The sequence below is a fragment of the Mus musculus genome, chromosome 11 (assembly GCF_000001635.26).
Source record: "Mus musculus strain C57BL/6J chromosome 11, GRCm38.p6 C57BL/6J".
Classification (NCBI taxonomy): Eukaryota; Metazoa; Chordata; class Mammalia; order Rodentia; family Muridae; genus Mus; species Mus musculus.
In genome coordinates this window covers 82,747,508-82,767,945 of record NC_000077.6, presented here as the reverse complement: position 1 = coordinate 82,767,945, position 20,438 = coordinate 82,747,508, and the positions used below count along the sequence as shown (strand labels likewise).

The window sequence follows — 20,438 nt, the reverse complement described above, 5'->3', positions numbered from 1 at the left end:
ATCTTTAAAAAAAAAAAAAGGATTACAGATATGACCCACAATACCCAGCTTTGTGTTTGTACCGAAAGTGCTCCTGAGGTCATCACCCACCTCTCAACACAGCCTCGTTCTTCCTTGCATGCTGAGATGACTGAAAATCCTCAGTGTGGGGGTCAGACATCTGAGGCAGGCGCACTTTTTGTAATTTTCAAACTGAAATAGCTAATAGTTGACAGTTAAGAATTCAGACTTTGTAGCCGGGCGTGGTGGCGCACTTTTTGTAATTTTCAAACTGAAATAGCTAATAGTTGACAGTTAAGAATTCAGACTTTGTAGCCGGGCGTGGTGGCGCACTTTTTGTAATTTTCAAACTGAAATAGCTAATAGTTGACAGTTAAGAATTCAGACTTTGTAGCCGGGCATGGTGGCGCACACCTTTGATCCCAGCACTTGGGAGGCAGAGGCAGGTGAATTTCTGAGTTCCAGGCCAGCCTGGTCTACAGAGTGAGTTCCAGGACAGCCAGGGCTACACAGAGAAACCCTCTCAAAAAACCAAAAAAAAAAAAAGAATTCAGACTTTGTGTCATAAGGAGCAAGATTATTAATCATGTGTGGCACATACCAAGTCAGACAATGTCTTCTTGGTATTCATACCTAAAAGAAAATCCTGGGCTGGAGATATGCTTCAGTGGTTAAAGAGCACTGATTGCTCTTCCAGAGGATCCGGGTTCAATTCCAGCATCCATATGGCAGCTCACAATGGCGTGTAAGTTCCAGAGGATCTGACACCCTTCCACAGACATACATGTAAGTAAAACACCAATGCATATTTAAATAAATCATTAAAAAAAAAAAAAGTCCTTTGACATTCCTATTCCTGTCCCTTCTACATTTTTTTCTTCTACTTCTAGTTACTAAATGTTAGCTCTTCCTGAGAAATTGTTATTCCCACCCTCTTAGTCCATAACTAATCAGTCGCTTAACTTTTGAAGTGTTGTGTACATAATTTCCCAGTTCCTTGTCCTAGACTTCTTCCATACCACACACTACAACTAGAATAACACCGAATTGTCACAGACTTCTTCAGTTTAAAAAAACCCAAATCCTCCATTTATTTCCACATTGCCTGTAAAAACAGTTCTTTAGAATTAAAGGATTTTTTTTTTTTTTTATTTTAGACAAGGTCTCACTACATAGTCCAGGCTGCATCTCCCTCAGCCTTCCAAAAGCTGCAATGTCAGGGGTGAGGCACCACATCCAGTTTTCAAGGCTTTCAGGCCTTTTCTTCTTGGTGGTTTTCCTTATAAAACCTGAGCTAGAATGGGTTAATATATGTAAAGTGCTTAGAATCCTGACTGGCCTAGGCTTAGAACAGTATGTCTTAGCTATTATAGTAAATTGGAAGATGCTGTATATAAAACACTCATCCTCCAAAGCAAGGAAAACTTTAAAATATCAATAACTAGAATAAGGTAACTGGCATTGCCTTACTAGCAACTTACCTATCTTCCTGCCATTGAAAGAACCTGTAAACACAAGCCTGATTTACCACAAAAATAAAATTTCCAACTCAATGGGGTAATATTTCCTTCATTTGAAAACTGGCTTGGTGGTGGGAGAATACTTGCCTAGCATTCCCATAGCTCTGATCTGTTTAGCAGCACTCGGGGGCAGGGAGTACAGTAAACTACAGAGCATGTTCAAGGAAAACAAAGCCTGAAAAATATATAGATAGGTTTTACACTTAAGGCAGCTGAATCTCCAACCTGGGCAAATACTAGAATAACCTGGGAATAGTCAAGAATATTGTCATCTGGATCCCATTTAATTTATGGAATCTTTTATGGTCAAAACCTCTTTAAGATGGGGCTCAGGCACTAAAGCTTCATAGGCGATTTGACATTCCATGAACAATCAAAAGTTTCACAGGTGATACTGATGTACAACTTAGCAATCATTGATCTTGTCAAAAGAAACACTGTGCTGGAGTCTGGACATCTGTATGCTTTTGAAAAAAGAATACCCATCCACTGCTTTATGAAGAATATGTGTTTATGAGTGGCCTTCTAAAAACAACCTTCCCAAAGCGCCAACCCTTGGAGTTTAAGGCTTGAAAATATATATACATCGAGGTCATATAAACATGTGTCTTTTTTATCTGACTAATATAAGGATCAAAACAGAGTGACTTATATAAATATATACTTAGCTATGTGCAATATTTACAACTTAGATTTTACAACTGAAAAACCACATTGAACCTGTAAAGATGAAAAAGTTGGCAATTTGTGGTTATAATTTCAAAAATGTCAAAAACGGTTTTACCTCAAACATTTTATAATAAATAGCACCGCACACAGTACCATCCCCAAAGTATTACTCCTCACTGGCTTACTTTATCCCAACAATTAGGGGTATCCAAGGTCAGAGGAACCCAAGAACTTGGACACAGCACTTTTTAAGGGACAGCGGGGACTGATGGAAAGCTTGGGTCTTCAAAACCTTACAGCAAAGCCCCCTTTACCCTCCAGTCCTGAGACAGCAAATCCTGTAATTCTCCTTCGTCGTCACTGTCCACATTCTCCTCTTCCTTTTTCTGAAGTTCTTTTATGGTCAAAACCTCTTTAAGTTTGTTTTTTATTTCATCCTGGCGATTCCGCAGCTTTTCCACTCGGCGGTAACATTCTATCTGCTCATCAATCTCTCCAATCTGCCGGTCCAACCGTCCCTCCTCATCCTCTTCAGCAACGATCGCTTCAGAGATAGTGTTGACTTGCCTCATAGCCTTTTGAAACTCGTCCCACTCTTTGTCCATCTGATCCTTTGGGGCATCCACCTTCCGGACCTTTGCATCTACCTCAGGGTCGTCGAAGAACCCTTCTGGTAATGCTTCGGCGGTGTTCTCTCTTCTTTCCACCACTTTTTCATGTATTTCTGCTTTCTCAATGGACCCTGAATGAGGAACTAAGGGGGCCTTGGGAGGATTTGTATTAAACGGATCGTTTGGCAGCACATTGCTTGTTGTCTCCCTCGGAGAGGCAAGCGAGTGTTCTTTGCCCTGTGCATCCGGAAGATGCTTGCTGCTGTCCCTTCTTTCTTCTCCACCTCCCTCTTCTTCCTCCTCTTCCTCATCGTCATAATCAGGCAGTAAACCGAGTCCAGGTTTACTGGGGGCCGCCCTAGCGGCATCCAAGTTGGCGGACGAGGCTGAGGTGGAGGGCTGTACCTGAGGTCCCGCGGAGGCCTTGGCTTTCTTGGCGTCTTGGCTCTCCACATCCGTCGCTCTCCTCTTGGTGGCCTGAGGTACAGTGCCGGTCGACGGGCCCTGGGTTGCTCCTTTGGCGCCTTTCAGCTCCGCTACTCTCTCCCGGTGCTGCTTTCCCAGAACATGGGTCTGCCACAGGAGCTCGCTCTTGACCGGGGTGTTACACAGTGCGCAGCTCAGCTGCCCCAGACGGTTGTACTTGGCGAATGGAGATTCGATCCTCTTCCGGTTGGTGCTCAGGCGCTGCTTCTCCCTCATCAAGCGCCTCAGTTCTTCCTGATTCACCACTCGCTTCCCAGCCGGAGTCCGAGTAGAGGTGGAGGACGCCATGTTTGCGCCCAGGACTCAGGCGAGTCTAGCTTCCGAGGCGTGATAGCGTCACTTCCTGTTATGGCGCCGATTGGCCCACACTCAGGAGTGTGGGCGTGGCGCCAGGGTTCGGAGTCGGCAAGTTTGGGGCTGGACTGTTGAACCATGGCTGCGATCAAAATCGCTAACCCTGGCGCTGAAGTGACCCGGAGCCAAGCGGCCTTGGCTGTGAACATCTGCGCCGCCCGTGGGCTGCAGGATGTGCTGCGTCCCACCTTGGGTCCTAAGGGCGCGCTAAAAATGTGAGATGCCGCTAGAGTGTGCGGGGTGTCGCGGCTCACTCTGATTCTGATGCTGATCAGTGAAAACCTGTGAGCAATGCTGCGACATTTAGACACCCGGTTTCCTCTCTCTCACTCCTGCTCTTAGGATTCTCTAGCCGAGGAAGAGAGCGCCTCCCCGAAGAAAAGACTCCGTCAATAGAAACTGTTAGCCTTGTGCGCGCGCTCAGCAGACGTTGGGCTGCAGCTCCGCCGCAGGCAGTATTGTTTTGACGTGGTGGAGTGGTACTGGCTTTGGAGCTAGGCAGGCATAGGTTCAAATTCAAGTTCCATTATCTTCCAGCAGTTGGGACTCTCCGCACCTACAGTTCTTCATGTTTAGTCATCCATTTGGACATATGTTTATTTAGCACCATTGTTTTACGAAGAAAGAAGAGTAGGGGAGATCAAAAGGTCTCTTGGGAAAGAGACACCCTGAGAGGAATGAGCAAAGTAGCGTTTATAGTAAACGAGTCCACTTAACACTAGATGCTGGAAAAACAGATGGGATAGTTTCTGTCCTTTCCTTTAAAAACCTGATTTATATTTACGTGTGCACATCTGTCTGAGTTTATGTGCATCAGGTGTGAGCAGATGCCCCCAGAGGTCAGAGGGTGACAGATCCCTAGAACTCGAGTTATAGGCAGTTGTAAGCCATTTGATATGGGTGCTGGAGACCAAGCTCAGATCCTCTTCAAAAACAATAAGTGCTTTTTAACTGCTGAGCCATCTCTCTAGCCTTTGAGATGGTATCCTTAAAGTGACATGGCAGTGACAGGTATGTCAATTATATAGAGATGCAAATGATTTTACAGAGGAAAGGGCCCAATTACCGATGATTGAAGGAAAATCCTCTCAGATATCAGGGGATGTTTGATCAGAGTTGTAGAAGAATGAGTGACAGGAATCAAGACCTCCTAGTGGTGTAAATCCACCAGAAATAAACATTATAATGCATTAAGGGAACAGAAAGACCTACTGTGGGAATAATGGTGGATGGAACAGGAGAGTTTGGAAAAGGCCAAGTATGTTACTGATAAATTACCTGGATTTTTATCTTGAAGATGGTAGAGAATGTAACATCTTTGAAGGATTGGTGATCAGGAAACTGAATCCCATTGCCTTTTAGAAAGATGTAGCATGGAGGGTTGATTCAAATTAGGAGACAAGATGCTGTCTAAGCAGTCTAGGAAGGATAACAATTAAATTGGAGAGAGATGTCCAAAGGCATTTTAATTGTAGAATTGACTAAGCTTGGTGATTTAATAAATGCAAGGCACTAGACAACTAAATTCAGTGGCTGAATCATGACATTCACCAAGATAAAAACCTACAGAAATTTGTAGATTTGTACTCTGTTTCATACTTTTAAAAAAATATTTATTTTTATCATGTATACAATGTTCTACTTGCATGTATGCCTGCATGCCAGAAGAGGGCACCAGATCTCATTATAGATGGTTGTGAGCCACCATGTGGTTGCTAGCAATTGAACTCAGGTCCTATGGAAGAGCAGCCAGTGCTCTTAACCTCTGAGCCATCTCTCCAGCCCTGTTTTATACTTTTCATTAGCCAACATGTATAACTCATCAGCTCGTGTTTAAACCATAAATGCTCTGTTTGGAATGAAATTACTGTAAGGTCATCCGGGAGAACTAATCCCATGAGACGCAAGTGGCAGTCACTACCACATGTCACCACGTGGCTCAGTGTAGCGTTTCCAAGCCCAGTCAACTGTTTTTAGGACCATAAATGGCAAGAACTCGGGAGGGTTTGTTGATTCTTGGCTTGTGTAGTTAAGCACCATTGTCCTTTTTACAGGCTTGTTTCTGGGGCAGGTGACATCAAACTCACCAAAGACGGCAATGTACTGCTTCATGAGATGGTGAGCCAATGCTCTTTGTCATTTTCTTTTCTCAGACAGGAGCTGCCTATGTAGCCCTGGCTGGCCGCAAATTCACAATTTCCTCTCCCCTTCTTGCCTGCCTCAGCTTCCTGAGTGTTGGATTCAGGTATTAGATGCAGTGCCGAGCTGCTGCTGGCTATGATAAATTGTATAAGCTTTAATTAAGAACATGGCACATGGGCTGGGAATGCAGCTCAGGGATAGAGCACTTCCCCAGCATGTGCAGGACTCTAGGTTCAACATTGGGGTGGGGAAGGTACACTCTGAAAGTTCGTTTGTTTGTTTGTTTATTGCAGGCCGGAGAGATGACTTAGTGATTAAGAGCTGTTTTCCCAGAGAACTTGGGATCAATTTCCAGAACCCATATGGGAGGCCACAACTCTGTACTCCAGTTCCTCACATAAGCATACATTCAGGCAAAACACCGATGCACATAAATTAAAGAAAAAAAATTTTTAGCTGGGCTTGATGGTATATGCCTTTAAACCCAGCACTCCAGAGGCAGAGACAGGCAGATCTCTGAGTTTAGGACTATCCTGTTCTACAGATCAACTTCCAGAACAGCCAGGGCTACACAGAGAAACCTTGTCTTGAAAAATATATATATATATATTTTTTTTTTGCAATGCTAGAGATTGAGTGATGCACCCTCATATACTGGGCAAGTGCTCTTTACCACTAAGCTACACCTTCAACCTTACCCCCCTCCCCCATCTATCTATTTATCTATCTATCTATCTATCTATCCATGTATATATATATATATTTATTTCATGTATGTGGGTATACTGTTGCTGTCTTCAGACACACCAGAAGAGGGCTTCAGATCTCATGGTTGTGAGCCACCATGTGATTGCTGGGAAATAAACTCAGGACCTCTGGAAGAGCAGTCAGTGCTCTTAGCCGCTGAGCCATCTCTCCAGCCCACAATTTATATTTTTAAGGATTTTATTGATTTTTAAATTTCATATGTATGAGGGTCTATCTTTATGAATGTATGCTACATGTATGCTGGTACCTGCAGAGGCCAGAAAAGGGTTTCAGGTTCCCTGGAGCTGGACTTTGAGCCACTTCTGGGTGCTGGGAACCAAACTCCACTTCCTGGAAGAACAGAACATACTCTTAATGGCTAAGCTGTCTCTCTAACCCAACTTTTTTTTTTTTTAATTAAAGGCCTTCCCCAAGACCACCTGACCACAATTTGTATTTTTAAGGCTGCCAGCTAAATACTGCAGTCTTGAGATATGGCTGTTGGATTAAACCTCAACAGAATGATTTTTGCAGTTTTCAAATGTTTATAGATTCTGATAGCTTAGGGAGACTTACAAATTAATAACATCTTTTCCAGAGCACTTCATTATAGTCTCTGTAATCATGCAAAAAGAAAAAGTCCTCTACGGTGTTCATAAATATATTCCTCTTAGAGATTGAAGGGCTTAATCTCTTCTTGGAAATGTCATTGCATTTTGAAGCAAAGACTTTCATACAATGTTCAAACCTCATTAATTCTCAACTTTAAAACTTTGGATTTGACATTTACTAAATGTTGATAATGCAGACCTTGTAAGTGCGCAGCATGACGTTTGCTTGTTAATTTTACTATTGTCCCTTGGGCTGCCTTGGATTCAGTGGCTTTCCGCATCATAGTTTCTGTCTTTAAATTTGCTGTTTACCTTTTCCAGCAAATTCAACACCCAACGGCTTCCATCATTGCAAAAGTGGCAGCAGCCCAAGACCATGTCACAGGGGATGGCACTACCTCAAATGTCCTGATCATTGGAGAGTTGCTAAAGCAAGCTGATCTTTACATTTCTGAGGTATTAAACATTCACACAAAGCAAGTTTTTTAAATTTAATTTTAGAGGATGAGAACTAATTTTAATTAAGATAACCTTAGGCAGTTGTAAATGGAAAGTGCTTTTTATTTTTTGCCAAAGTAATGGCTTTTATTGCAATTATATACTTTTAAAAATATAAAATATTTAATGATATATAGAAAGGTTAAAGAGAAAGCTCCCGTGTACCCATGAATCCTGCTTAGAAAAGAAAATGTAACTAATAAAAGTTGAAACAAAATGTTGTTCCTTTAAAAATAATGGGAAAGATGATTGGAGGGTTTTCACTTTGTGTCTTTTTTCTTTTCTTTTCTTAAGATTTATTTATTTTATGTATGTGAGTAGCTGTTGCTGTCCTGTCTTCAGACATACTAGAAGATGGCATCTGATCCCATTACAGATGGTTGTGAGCAACCATGTGGTTGCTGGGAATTGAATTCAGGACCTCTGAAAGAGCAGTCAGTGTTCTTAAACACTGAGCCATCTCTCCAGCCCCACTTTGTGGGTTTTTCTAGTCCCTGTTTCCTAAAGCACTTAGCCGAATCCTCTCTTCATCAGCCTGTGAAGCCATCATTCACATTTCTTTGTACTGTTGTTTAATTGTATTCTTCTCTCGACATTATCCGTCTTTTCTATAATTATTTGAGTTTTCTGTCTTCCTCAGAGACTATCTAAGAAACATAACCTTGTTGAAGTGGAGATTCTGGCTTCTTCGTGTTTGAGAATTATCTATTCAGTGTCTGTAACTTACCTCATTTAGATTTGGACTTAAATCATGGAAACAACTAAAATTCTCTTACCTATACAGAAATCAGTCATCATCTTACATAAGAAAATAGTGTATAGTCTGTGACTGGGGAATTTAAAAGTTCAACCAGCCATCAAGTACATAGGTCCTTTTGATCTCTTAACTCTTTTGCCCATAATAAGGCTTCATCCTAAAATGGATCTTGAAGGTAAGACCATCAGAGGAAGCCAGTGTGACTCAGCAGGTGTGGGTAAGATAAAGACATTCCTCCAGCTATAGCATTTTAATCCTCCCCTGGGCCAACCTTAGTCTTACACACATTTTAAACTGAATACCATTGTCAGGGGAATTGATTAGGCTAATTTAGATCCCACTGGTTGAGTTAGGGTTAGTGTTCCTCTGAAACACAGGTGAACGATGGACACCTCGCAAGGACTAGGGTTGGGGGAGGAAGGAAGGAGACTAGCAATGGTGAGATGTGTGTGTGTGTGTGTATAGTGTATATCTGAACCATGATAAAGTGAAGCACAGGGTACAATAGAAACGACAGGAAAGCATGGAGATGCTAAATTAGCCTGCAGTAGTCAGGGGCGTGGATACAAAGTCTTCAGATGGAATGTGAGGTGCATGGTGTTCCAGGCTGAAGCCCCACTTAGCACTGGTATAGACCCACAAGCACTTGTTGTAACTGGAGTTTAAGGGCATGTGTGTGATAGTGAAGAGGTCGTGGAAGACAGTGGAAGGCGTTCTCCGAGGGTGAGGAGCACTAGCAGGTCAGGAAGCACACACTTTATTGCTGTAGTGAACAGGCCGAAGAGCAGCACATCAATAATGACTGATAGGACCAGACTGGCATTTTAAATATCTGGGGACAATTTTAATGAGTCCACAATCAGAGGCTCTCCTAGTAGTCCAAATGAGTGATTATGAAGACTGACTGACATAGAGGAAATATTTGCAAATGGTAATAGCACAGGTTGGATTAGAGTGTTTTGGCTCTTATGGATATAAGTCTTGGCTCCATTTCTAAAGCAGCTTGCTGATGTAAGACAAATTACGTTATCCGTGTAGAGCAGTAATAGTGCCCACTTTATACTGTCGTTGAGAGGATCAAATTAAATAATTCACATAGCGCCCTCAGACCTATGCCCAGCACAGACGCTCACCCTTTAGGTATTCTAGGAGTGATGTAAAGAAACGACGTGAATGAATCATGGTTCATGTCAGCGTTCACAAGGTTGTGTGTTATTTTACAAAATGAACAATCCTGTGTGGGAGATGGCTTGGTGGGTAAAGTGCTTGCTGTTCAAGTGTGAGGACCTGAGTTTGAATCGTCAGACCCTTGCCAAGCTAGGCATGTCAGCATACATCTGTAACCCCAGTGCTCCTACAGGGAGATGAGGCAGAGATGGGAGAATGCCCTTGGAGCATACAGCAATAAAAGAGATCCTGCCTCAAGCAATGTGGAGGGTGAGGACCAATACCTAAGGTTCTAAAGTTGCCCTCTGACCTTCACACCCATGCTCTGGCATGTACATTCACCAACATTCTCATAGCACACATAAAAGATAGAGAACACAGATAAATGCACCAAAAAAGAGACGAAATAGTGCCATGACTTCTTTTGCTGACTGTTGCTCGTCCTAAGGAACTGATCTACCCCTGCACCACACCCTCTGTCTCAACAGCATTTGAAAACCTTTAATTTTGTGAGCCAGGCATGGTGGTCCATGTCTGTAATTCTGGCACTCAGGAGTCCGAGGCAGAGAGATTGCACGTTTGAGGTCAGCTTGGGCTCATAATGAAGCAATGTCTCAAAAATTTATTTTTAGTCAGAAATTTAGATCCACAGAAAAGTTGCAAGAATATTACAAAGAATCACCAGGGTTATAAGTGCATTGTCCCTCCTTTGCTATGTTGTCTGTGAGACATGTAATTAATATAAGGTGTCTAATGTTTTCTGAATGGGTGATAGGAAGTTATAAATGTGTCCTAATTATTTCCGTCTCTCTCTCTGTCTCTGTCTGTCTGTCTGTCTGTCTGCCTTTCTCTCTCTCTCTCTCTCTCTCTCTCTCTCTCTCTCTCACACACACACACACACACACACACACACACACACACACATTTATTTCTGTTTTTAGACACGGTTTTACTCTGTAGCTCAGTCTGGTCTCAAGCTTGCTATGTAAGTGGGGCGGACTTCTTTTTTTTTTTTTAAATTCTAATTTATTTATTTATTTATTTATTTATTTATTTACTAATTCACTTTACATCCAGCTCATGGGCACCTCCCCCACTATCCTTCCCCTCCCCTTCTCTTCTGAGCAGGTAAGGACGCCCTGGGTCCCCACCCTTTTACTCCAAGTCTCTTCATGGCTAAGCACTTCCTCTCCTACTGAGGCCAGACAAGGCAGCCCAGAAAGAAGACCATATCCCATGTACAGGCAACAGCTTTTGGGATGGACCCCGTTCCAGTTGTTTGGGACCCCCATGAAGACCAAGTTGTATATCTGCTACATATGTGTGGGGAGACCTAGGTCCAGGGGCTGACTTCTAACTTACTGCCTTCTTGCCCCAGCTTCCTGAGTGCTGGTGTTACAGTCATGTGTGCCCAGCTCTTAGTGTATAATTTTCAGAATCACTGAATTCTCATATAGAGTCACTGTATGTATAAAGTTAATCTTAACATCAACAGCTCATGAGTGTATTAGAATCCAGTCTGCAGATTTCTTTCAGATTCCCCACTGACCCTGAGTGTCTTTTACAGAAAAAGGAAACTCGAGGACAATGCGTTGTGTTGAGATGGCATGTACTTTCAGTCTCTTTTAAGCTGAGGCAGTTCCTGAAGTGTCTTTCATAGTCTGTGGCATTGCTACTTTTAAAAATTAAACGTGTCTGGGTGGTGGTGGCGGACACCTTTAATCCCAGCACTCGGGAGGCAGAGGCAGGCCAATTTCTGAGATGGAGGCCAGCCTGGTCTACAGAGTGAGTTCCAGGACAGCCAGGGCTACACAGAGAGAGAAACCCTGTCTCGAAAAACAAAAAAAAAACAAAAAACAAAAAAACAAACAAAAAAAACCCACCCCCCAAAAAAATTAAACGTGGAATGTGGGGGCACATGAGGAGGTCAGAGGTCAACCTGGGAGAGTCGGTTCTTTCCTTCACTATGGGGTACTTGGAGCAAACTCAGCTTGTGCATCTTTATGGCAAGCAACTTTACCTTCTGAGCCATCTCACTGGTCTACTTAAAAGCTATTTTAGTTTGTTTATTTTTATTTTATGAATGTGCATGTTTTGTCTTCATATATGTATGTCAACCAGGTATGTGCCTGGTGCCCTTGAAATTCAGAAGAGGATTTTAGATCCCCTGGAACTGGAAGCATGGATGATTGTGAGCCACCATGTGACTTCGGGGACCTGAACCCAGGTTGTCTGCAAGAAACTGCTGAGCCAGCTCTTTTTTTTTTTTTTTTTTTGAGACAGGGTTTCTCTAGATAGCCCTGGATGTCCCAGAACTCACTATGTAGACCAGGCTGGCCTTAAACTCACAGAGATCTGCCTGCCTCTGCCTCTTGTGTCCTGGGAGTAAAAGTTTGTGCCATCATGCTTGACTGACATTGCTACTTTTAAGTTGCACAGGCCAGTTGTTTTGTAGAAAGCCCCTCACTTGGCATTGTCTATTTCCTCACAATTAGACTCAGATTATTAATTTTTGACAAGGCTACAACAGGAGTTCTGTGGTGATCGGAATGTATTCCACTGGAGCCTGGGATGACTGTCCGGCACATCACTGTGATACACGTTTCTCAGTCTGTGCTGCCTGGTCCCTCAGCATTGAAAGGAGTATTGTGTGCCTAGATGTAGTTGTAGCTCTTGAAAAAACTTTGTTATGCCTTGCATTGTACACGAATCTTTTATCTTAGCACTGGGGGAGCTGAGTCAGGAATTTGAAGACAGACTGAATTATGCATGTAGCAACACCCTATCTATAAATGAATGAATGGATTTATAGGTTTTTTTTTTTTTGTACTTGCAACTTTTCTATAAGCTTATTATTATTGAGCTCCAGCCCAGCCACTGGAGCAATGGCTCAGTGGCTAAGAGCACTTGTTGCTCTTGCAGAGGACACTGGTTTAGTTCCCAGCACCTACATAGTAACTCAAACCCCTCTGTGAGTAGAACTTGAGGATCCAACACCCTCTTCTGACCTCTGTGGGTACCAGGATGCACAGGGTACATATATGTGCACACAGGTGCAACATTCATATACATATTAAAGGATTTCAGATATGAAGCCTGAGAAAGAGATACTTATGAAGGACACATTTATGTTAGTGCCGTTGCTGTGGGTCACAGTATTTTTAGCATACTTACTACTCGGAGAGCATAACAAACTTTTACTCTGCATGGCTTGCTGTGTAATTTGTGTATTTATGTTGCTACATCAGGGCCTGCACCCTAGAATCATAACTGAAGGATTTGATGTTGCAAAGACGAAAGCACTTGAAGTTTTGGATGAAATTAAAGTACAAAAGGAGATGAAAAGAGAAATCCTCTTGGATGTGGCTAGAACATCCCTGCAGACGAAAGTTCATGCTGAACTGGCCGACATACTAACAGAGGTATGTGATTAAACGGACAGCTTCCCAGAAGAGCCAGGCACATGGCGATACTTTTCTTTTTTCTGTAAGACAACCAAATATTGCACAGGACTTTTCAGAAATGTAAAACAAGAAGGCAGGCTGGCAAATGGTGGTAAAGAGCACTGGCTGCTGTCTCTAATGACCTGAGCTCAATTCCCAGGACCCACTTGATGGCTCACAATCATCTCTAACTCCAGTTCCAAGGGATCCAATGCCACCTTCTTATCTCTGTGGACACCAGGCATGAATGTAGTACACAGACATACATGAAGACAAAACACCCATACACATAAAATAAATAAATTTAAAAACCACCACCACCATCAACAACAACTGAAAACCAACAAGGCAAGCATTTACAATTCAATTGATCGCAACAGTGTTGTTTTTTTTAAAAGATTTATTCATTTAGTATACAATGTTCTGTATACACATATGCCTGCACACCCAAAGAGGGCACCAGATTTCATTATAGATGGTTATGAGCCACCATGTGGGTGCTGGGAATTGAACTTAGGACCTCTGGAAAAGCAGCCGGTGCTCTTAACCTCTGAGCCATCTCTCCAGCCCACAACAGTGTTTTTAACCTTCCTTGAGGTGTCACATTAGTGACTACCTGCCTTGGAATTTGGAAGGAACTTAGCTTCCTGTGGCTTATCTCTTGTGAAACCTCTTGGACAATGTGTGTGGTTAAACGTTGAGGTTCATATTTGATGCTATAAAGTGACATATGAGCAAGTTGTTTTGTCAGTGTGCCTTGTCATTAGGGCTGCAGCTTTAATGAGGCAAGATTGACCTGGTATATGTGTGTGTGTGTGTGTATGTATATATATCGTATGTATATGATTATCATCTCATTTACTTCTGAAAGTAAACTATATGTGGAAGAAAGACAGATGTTCCAGAAGACTTGTCTCAGGTGGTTATCATGTGGTTATATTGGTGTTCCTCAGCTCTGCCATTTCTGAAACTGGAAATAAGGAATTCATAATAACCAAAGTCACAAGGCATTGCCATCTGAAGCAGAATGCTGCATTGTTAATTTACTTTGGGAAATACAAGGGTGCCACATGTGGTATTTGGTGACCATGCCCTTGACTCTGAAGCCTGACTCCCTTTCCCTGTTTAGTCTGCTGATAGGTCACTTGGACCAGGAGTTTCTTTTAGTGCAGGTAATATGCCTCTCATGTGCTTCTCTTTCAGGCTGTGGTGGATTCTGTCTTGGCTATCAGAAGACCAGGTGTCCCTATTGATCTCTTCATGGTGGAAATTGTGGAGATGAGGCACAAGTCAGAAACGGACACACAGTAAATAGCATAACATTTACAATTAAAAATCGCCCCCCACGTGTGTGCACGTGACTCTGTATGTGTGTGTGCATGTGTATGTGAGTTTGTGTATGTGTGAGTATGTGTGTGAATGTATGTGAGCAAGTGTGTGTGTGTGTGTGTGTGTGTGTGTGTGTGTACACCACAGCATGCTTGTGCTTATGGGAGTTAAATGCTGACTTGAAGATCTCCCTCAGCGCTTTGTGAATTCCAGGGATCAAACTCAGGTTGTCAGGTGTGTTACCTGCTGAGCCATCTCAGCAGCCACACTTTGGCAGTAAGTTCTGAAATATTTGGCTTTCGTTGATTTCATTAGTTTTACTCAATAGCAGTGTATTCATTTCAACACGTTAGTTAGCTAAGGTGAGCCTGTCACTTTTAGGTGCTGCAATGAGGAGTAAGCAGAGCACACTCTCCTCAGAAAACTTACATTTAAATCAAACTACAGAGTGAAGCACAATCCCCTGTGCGGTTCATAGCCTTCAGAGAAAACTGTTCTAGTGTGAAGCTGAACTACGAAGCTAAGAAGCCTCTAGCTATGTCAAGGGGGAAGGGAGGAAGGGGAGGGGGAGGGGGAGGGAGAGGGGGGGGAGGGGGAGGGGCATCTTGGAGCATTCCATTGCACCTGCAGCACAGCTGAGGAGAAAAAGCAAAAGGCCAAGGCCGGGGCCTAATGAGTCATGACAGTGCATTTAGTTCTTTAGAGCATTCAACGCCAAGTCTATGTAATACAGGGCAGAGATCTCTCATGCACCTCTGGTTTTATCCTTCTCAGTTTTCAATCTAACTTCAGCCTTAAGAGTTACCCTTTCCGTCTCCTCCTCTTTAGCCTCCTCCCTACAGATAGTTTTTCTCATGTTTTGAAATGAGACCTCACCTAGATTCAGATGTGAGATTCTGCTGTCTCCCAACTGCTAGGACTAACCTACATTATTCTGAAGCAAATCTTGAAATAATATTTCACTTTTGTGGTAGTTGGAATAGGAATAGCCGCCAGAGACTCTTGTGTTTAAATGCTTGGCCCATAGGGAGTGTCCTTGTTGGAGTGGGTGTGGCCTTGCTAAAGGAAGTGTCATTGTGTGGGGGCAGACTTTGAGGTCTTAAGAAGCCCAAGTCTGGCCGGGCAGTGGTGGTGCATGCCTTTAATCCCAGCACTTGTGAGGCAGAGGCAGGCAGATTTCTGAGTCAGAGGCCAGCCTGATCTACAGAGTGAGTTCCAGGACAGCCAGTGCTACACAGAGAAACCCTGTCTGGGGAAAACAAAAAGAAAAAGAAAAACAAAAACCCTCGAGTCTGGCCAGTATTCCTTAGTCTCCTGCTGCTGCCTGGAGATCAACATGTAGAACTTCTCCAGCACCATATGTGCCTGCGCGCTGTAATGCTTTTTTTTGCCATGACAGTAATGGATTAAACCTCTGAAACTGTAAGCCAGACCCAGTTAAATGTTTGCCTTTATGAGTTGCCATGGTCATGGTGTCTCTTCACAGCAATAGAAACCCAAATTAAAACAATTAAAAAAAATACTTTACGTAGAGATAGATGTAAATGTTATCAATATTAACTAGTATACCTTTAAAAATAATACTAAGTCATTAATATATTATGCATTTAGTTTATACTTCAATTTTCCTGTTTGAGTTTTTCAGTGAATTAATTTTAATTAGGATCAAAACACTACATATTCCATTTGCATCTTACACCATTTTCTTAGGTTCCGTTAGGTTTTCTATATACATTTTGGAAAATCAGTACTTCTAAGGATTTGTCCATCTCATCTGAATCTTCAAATTTTGGAACAAACAGGTCCTAAAGATCCTGTTTGAAGGATTTTCCTCACCCCCATTCTCTCTTCCCACCTCCCCTCTCATTTTACCCGGGCTCTTTGTTTGTTTGTTTGCGTTTTGCTTTCTAATGCCTTTCTCTTTAATGTTTTGGACTTTTGGGTTGGGGCTGGGGAGCTTTTTGCTTCTGTCTCATTACAATATGTTCAGGCCGTTCCTCTTTCGTCCTCTGCTTTTGTAAAACAGTATTTGAGGCTTCCAGTTTTCCTCCAAGCATTCCTTGACCACGCCCTTTCACTTTTACTTATCTTTCACTTTGAGACCGGCTTTCCCTGCATAGCTCAGGCTGTCCTGGGACCTCTGACTCTCCTATCTCGGCCTCCTGAGCACGGCGACTATTTACAAGTATGTGCTGTTTTTTGTTTGGATGTGTTTGTTTGCTTGTTCGTTCGTTTGTTTGAGACAGGGTCTTACTGTGTAGTCCTGGCTATCCTGGAATTTGCTCTGTATATCAGGCTGGTCTTGAACTCACAAAGATCCAGCCGCCTCTGCCTCCTAAGTGCTGGGATCAAAGGCATTCGTGCACCAGTTACCCGGCAAGCATGTGAGTTATGACTTAAAATATTTTCTGGTGTTTGTTTGTTTGTTTGTTGTTTTTTGCCTTCTAAAGATTTCACTGAAGAGTGGTTTGGGTATAACAAAACTATCTTAAGGGCAAAATTAGTGTTAAAGTACAGGTGACCCTCTCTCTCTCAATCCTGGGATGGCCACATTCAGCTGTCTTCTTTTTCTGCATTCTTTTTGTTTTGTTTTGTTTTGTTTTTGTTTTGTTTTTGTTTTTGTTTTTGAGACAGGGTTTCTCTGTGTAGCCCTGGCTGTCCTGGCACTCACTTTGTAGACCAGGCTGACCTCGAACTCAGAAATCCGCCTGCCTCTGCCTCCCGAGTGCTGGGATTAAAGGCATGCACCACCACCACTCGGCCTTTTTCTGCATTCTTTATTTGCTCATTCATTTTTATTTTGTTTTACTTTTTGGAGGCAACGTCTCTGTCGCCCAGCCTGGTCTGGAGTTTGTGGCAGCCCCCCTGCCTCAGCTTCCCACATTCTGGAATTACAGGCGTGAGTCACACCCAGCAATGCAGCCAGCTTTTCTTCTGTGAAGACACAGAAGAAACAGGACCTTCTCCTTCTCACCTGTTTTGAGACCACTCAGCTGCCCTGTTCTCTTTGCTCCTCTGGCCAGCCGTTAAGGCCGTTTGCAGTCTCTCCTCCACTCCCCCTTCTATATCTCTTTCTGGATATCTGCAGAAGTCCTTATTGTCAGCAAGAGTTGACTTAACAATGAAGATATTTGCTGCTGTTTTTGTTTGTTTGTTTGTTTGCCTGCTTTCCTGTAGTTATGGAGTCCGTCCCACTGGCAGACAGACAGGCTGAGGTTTGCTGGAAAACACAATCCATTTAAAATATTTTCTAATTTCTATTTTAAACGTCTTCATTTCAAAATATAGAGGAGAATGTAGTTATTGATTTCTAGTTCAATTATATAATAGCAGGGGACATAGTCTATAAGATTTCACTGTTTTGAAATGTGTTGAGATTTGCTTATAGAGTCAGTTAATTATTTTACTTTAGTTTTGGAGGCCAGGGTTGTATGTTTACTGCCCTGCCTGGCCCTGAGCCTACAGTAATCCTTTTTCATCAATCTTGTGAGTCCTAGGATGCAAGCTTGGCTCGAGAGAATTTATTTGTAATGTTTTATGTACTCAACAAGCAGGCGTGCTGTAGTTGTGAGGTACAGTTTTCTGTCAAGGGGGCAATTTTGTTAATGTTGTTTTTCAGGCCTTCAGTGTCCTTATTAATATTCTGACAGCTTATTCTGTAATTACTGAGACGTGTTAACATTTTTTAATATTATAGCAATATCATCATGGGTTTGTTTATATTCTCCTTTGGTTTTGACAGCTTTAATATATGTTAAATGTATATTAAACATACAAGTACACAAACATACACATATATATTACATATGTTTGTTTATTTTGAGGCAAGGTCTCTTTATCTAGTCTTGGGTGGTCTGGTACTGCCTTTGTAGGCCTTGAATTCACAGAGATCAACCTACTTCCTTAATTCTAGGATTAAAGGGCTATGCCACCGGTGATGCCTGGATATTGTATAGATTTTGATCTTGGCCTAGAGATGTATCAGAGCACAGACCCTTTGAGTAATATCTTCAAGGCCCCAAGTTCCAACAAATAAAAAACCAAAACTGTCTTACTAGATGCATACAGGATTGTTCTCATGTTTCTTCTTTGATATGGTTTTGTAGCCTAGACTAGCCTTTAACTTAGGATCCTCCTGCCTGAGCCTCCTAAATGCTGAGATTACAGGTTTATGTCACCTTGCCCAGCTTTAGGTGTGACCAACTTTTTTTTTTTTTTTTGTTTTTGTTTTTTGAGACAGGGTTTCTCTGTGTAGCCCTGGCTATCCTGGAACTTACTCTGTAGACCAGATGGCCTCGAACTCAGAAATTCGCCTGCCTCTGCCTCCCGAGAGCTGGGATTAAAGGCATGCGCCACCATGCCCGGTTCGTGACTAACTTTTAGTATAATATATTTTCTCAAACTCTGAACTTTTTGTACCAATATAAAGTGACCATCTTTTCTCTGATAATGACTTTTTTTTCTAGTGCTGAGGATCGAACCAAATGCCGTGCGCGTGCTGGGTATGTGCTTAACTACTGAGCTGTAACCCGTACTTTCCCTCTTACTTTTGATTATGCGATAGGGTCTTACTGATTTACCAGGGCTGGCCTTGAATCACTCTGTAGCCAACATAAGTCTCAGCCCCTCCGATATCAGGGGTTACAGACCTGTACAGATCTGTTTAGAAATGTCTTAAAAGTATAATTTATTCCATTTAGATACAATTGCTATTCCAGTTTTCTCTTTTTAAGTTTTTTTCTTTTGGGGGGGTGTAGGGGGCATTTGAAACAGGGTTTCTCTGTGTAGCCCTGGCTGTTGTGGAACTCACTCTGTAGACCAGGCTGGCCTTGAACTCAGGGATCCGCTGGTGTCTGTTTAGGATTAGAAGTGTTGCCCCACCATTGCATACACTAGCAAGATTTTGCTGAAAGGTCCCAGATATAGCTGTCTCTTGTGAGACTAGGCCGGGGCCTGCAAACACAAAAGTGGATGCTCACAGTCAGCTATTGGATGGATCACAGGGCTCCCAATGGAGGAGCTAGAGAAAGTACCCAAGGAGCTAAAGGGATCTGCAACCCTATAGGTGGAACAACATTATCAACTAACCAGTACCCCGGAGCTCTTGACTCTAGCTGCATATGTATCAAAAGATGGCCTAGTCGGCCATCACTGGAAAGAGAGGCCCATTGGACTTGCAAACTTTATATGCCCCAGTACAGGGGAACGCCAGGGCCAAAAAAATGGGAATGGGTGGGTAGGGAAGTGAGGGGGGGAGGGTATGGGGGACTTTTGGGAGAGCATTGGAAATGTAATTGAGGAAAATATGTAATTAAAAAAAAAAGAAGTGTGTGCCCATACAGCCCAGCTATGAATATGTTTTCATTTAAGATTTTTAAAAATGAGCCGGGCAGTGGTGGCGCACGCTTTTAATCTCAGTACTTGGGAGGCAGAGGCAGGCAGATTTCTTAAAATGGCATTTTATGTGTATAAGTGTTTTGTCTGGATGCATGTACGTGCAATCTGTGCATAGCTGGGACCTGTAGCGGTCAGGAGGGCATCAGATCCTCTGGAACTGGAGTTAGCAAATGGTTGCGATCCACCATGTGATGCTGGGAACCGAACCAGGAGCTTCTGTGAGAGCAGTAAGTGCTCTTAACCCCTGAGCCATCTCCCCAGCTCCCACCAGCTTCCTCTCTATTGGTACGTGCCTGTCATGTGTGTGTTGTTTCAACCTTCTTGTCCTTATATTTTAGAAGATTGCTTTTTGTAAGTGACATTTTTATTTTGTTTTATGTTTTGGAGGCAAGTAAAAATTCTTAATCAGATAGTCTTTATATTTTAATTGAAATAGCTAGTCTATTACATTTTACGTTGTTAAGAGTATATTTGATTCACAGGTCCTATCTTTTTTACTTTCTATTCATTTCCCATTGTCCTATGTTTTTTCTAACCAACGTTTCATTTTATTGTTTTCATCATTATATTTTTCTTCTCTACTAATTTGCAAATTTCACACTTCTACTATTTTTTGATTAGTAGAAATTACATAATTTATAGTAACTTGTAGGAGTCTACCTTAATATCTTTGCTCTGGATAATATCCCCCCATTTACTCCTTCTTA

At 42.4% G+C, this 20,438-nt stretch overlaps 2 protein-coding genes across 9 annotated transcripts in view; one reads left to right on the top strand and one right to left on the bottom strand.

Annotated features, from left to right (window-relative positions):
• Positions 1–323: 323 nt before the first annotated feature.
• Positions 324–3,601, bottom strand: Zfp830 (zinc finger protein 830). The gene has a single exon (NM_025884.4). The coding sequence runs from the start codon at positions 3,572–3,574 to the stop codon at positions 2,483–2,485; it is 1,092 nt and encodes a 363-aa protein (NP_080160.2). The 5' UTR covers positions 3,575–3,601; the 3' UTR covers positions 324–2,482.
• The window catches only part of Cct6b (chaperonin containing Tcp1, subunit 6b (zeta)), a 51,277-nt gene continuing 34,396 nt past the window's right edge, over positions 3,558–20,438 (top strand). Inside the window, exons 1-5 of one of the 8 annotated variants that reach the window (XM_006532107.3) lie at positions 3,558–4,651; positions 5,695–5,758; positions 7,462–7,596; positions 12,811–12,984; positions 14,209–14,312. In XM_006532107.3, coding sequence (XP_006532170.1) covers positions 5,756–5,758; positions 7,462–7,596; positions 12,811–12,984; positions 14,209–14,312 — 416 coding nt within the window. In that variant the 5' untranslated portion in view covers positions 3,558–4,651; positions 5,695–5,755. The remainder of the gene's footprint in view (positions 4,652–5,694; positions 5,759–7,461; positions 7,597–12,810; positions 12,985–14,208; positions 14,313–20,438) is intronic. The other 7 variants (XR_879512.2, XR_003949272.1, XR_001779867.2 and 4 more) reach the window with 7 other exon arrangements.

What these genes read in the sequence shown, in the direction of transcription:
- Zfp830 (NM_025884.4), bottom strand. Translation starts at nt 3,574, where the DNA reads ATGGCGTCCTCCACCTCTACTCGGACTCCGGCTGGGAAGCGAGTGGTG.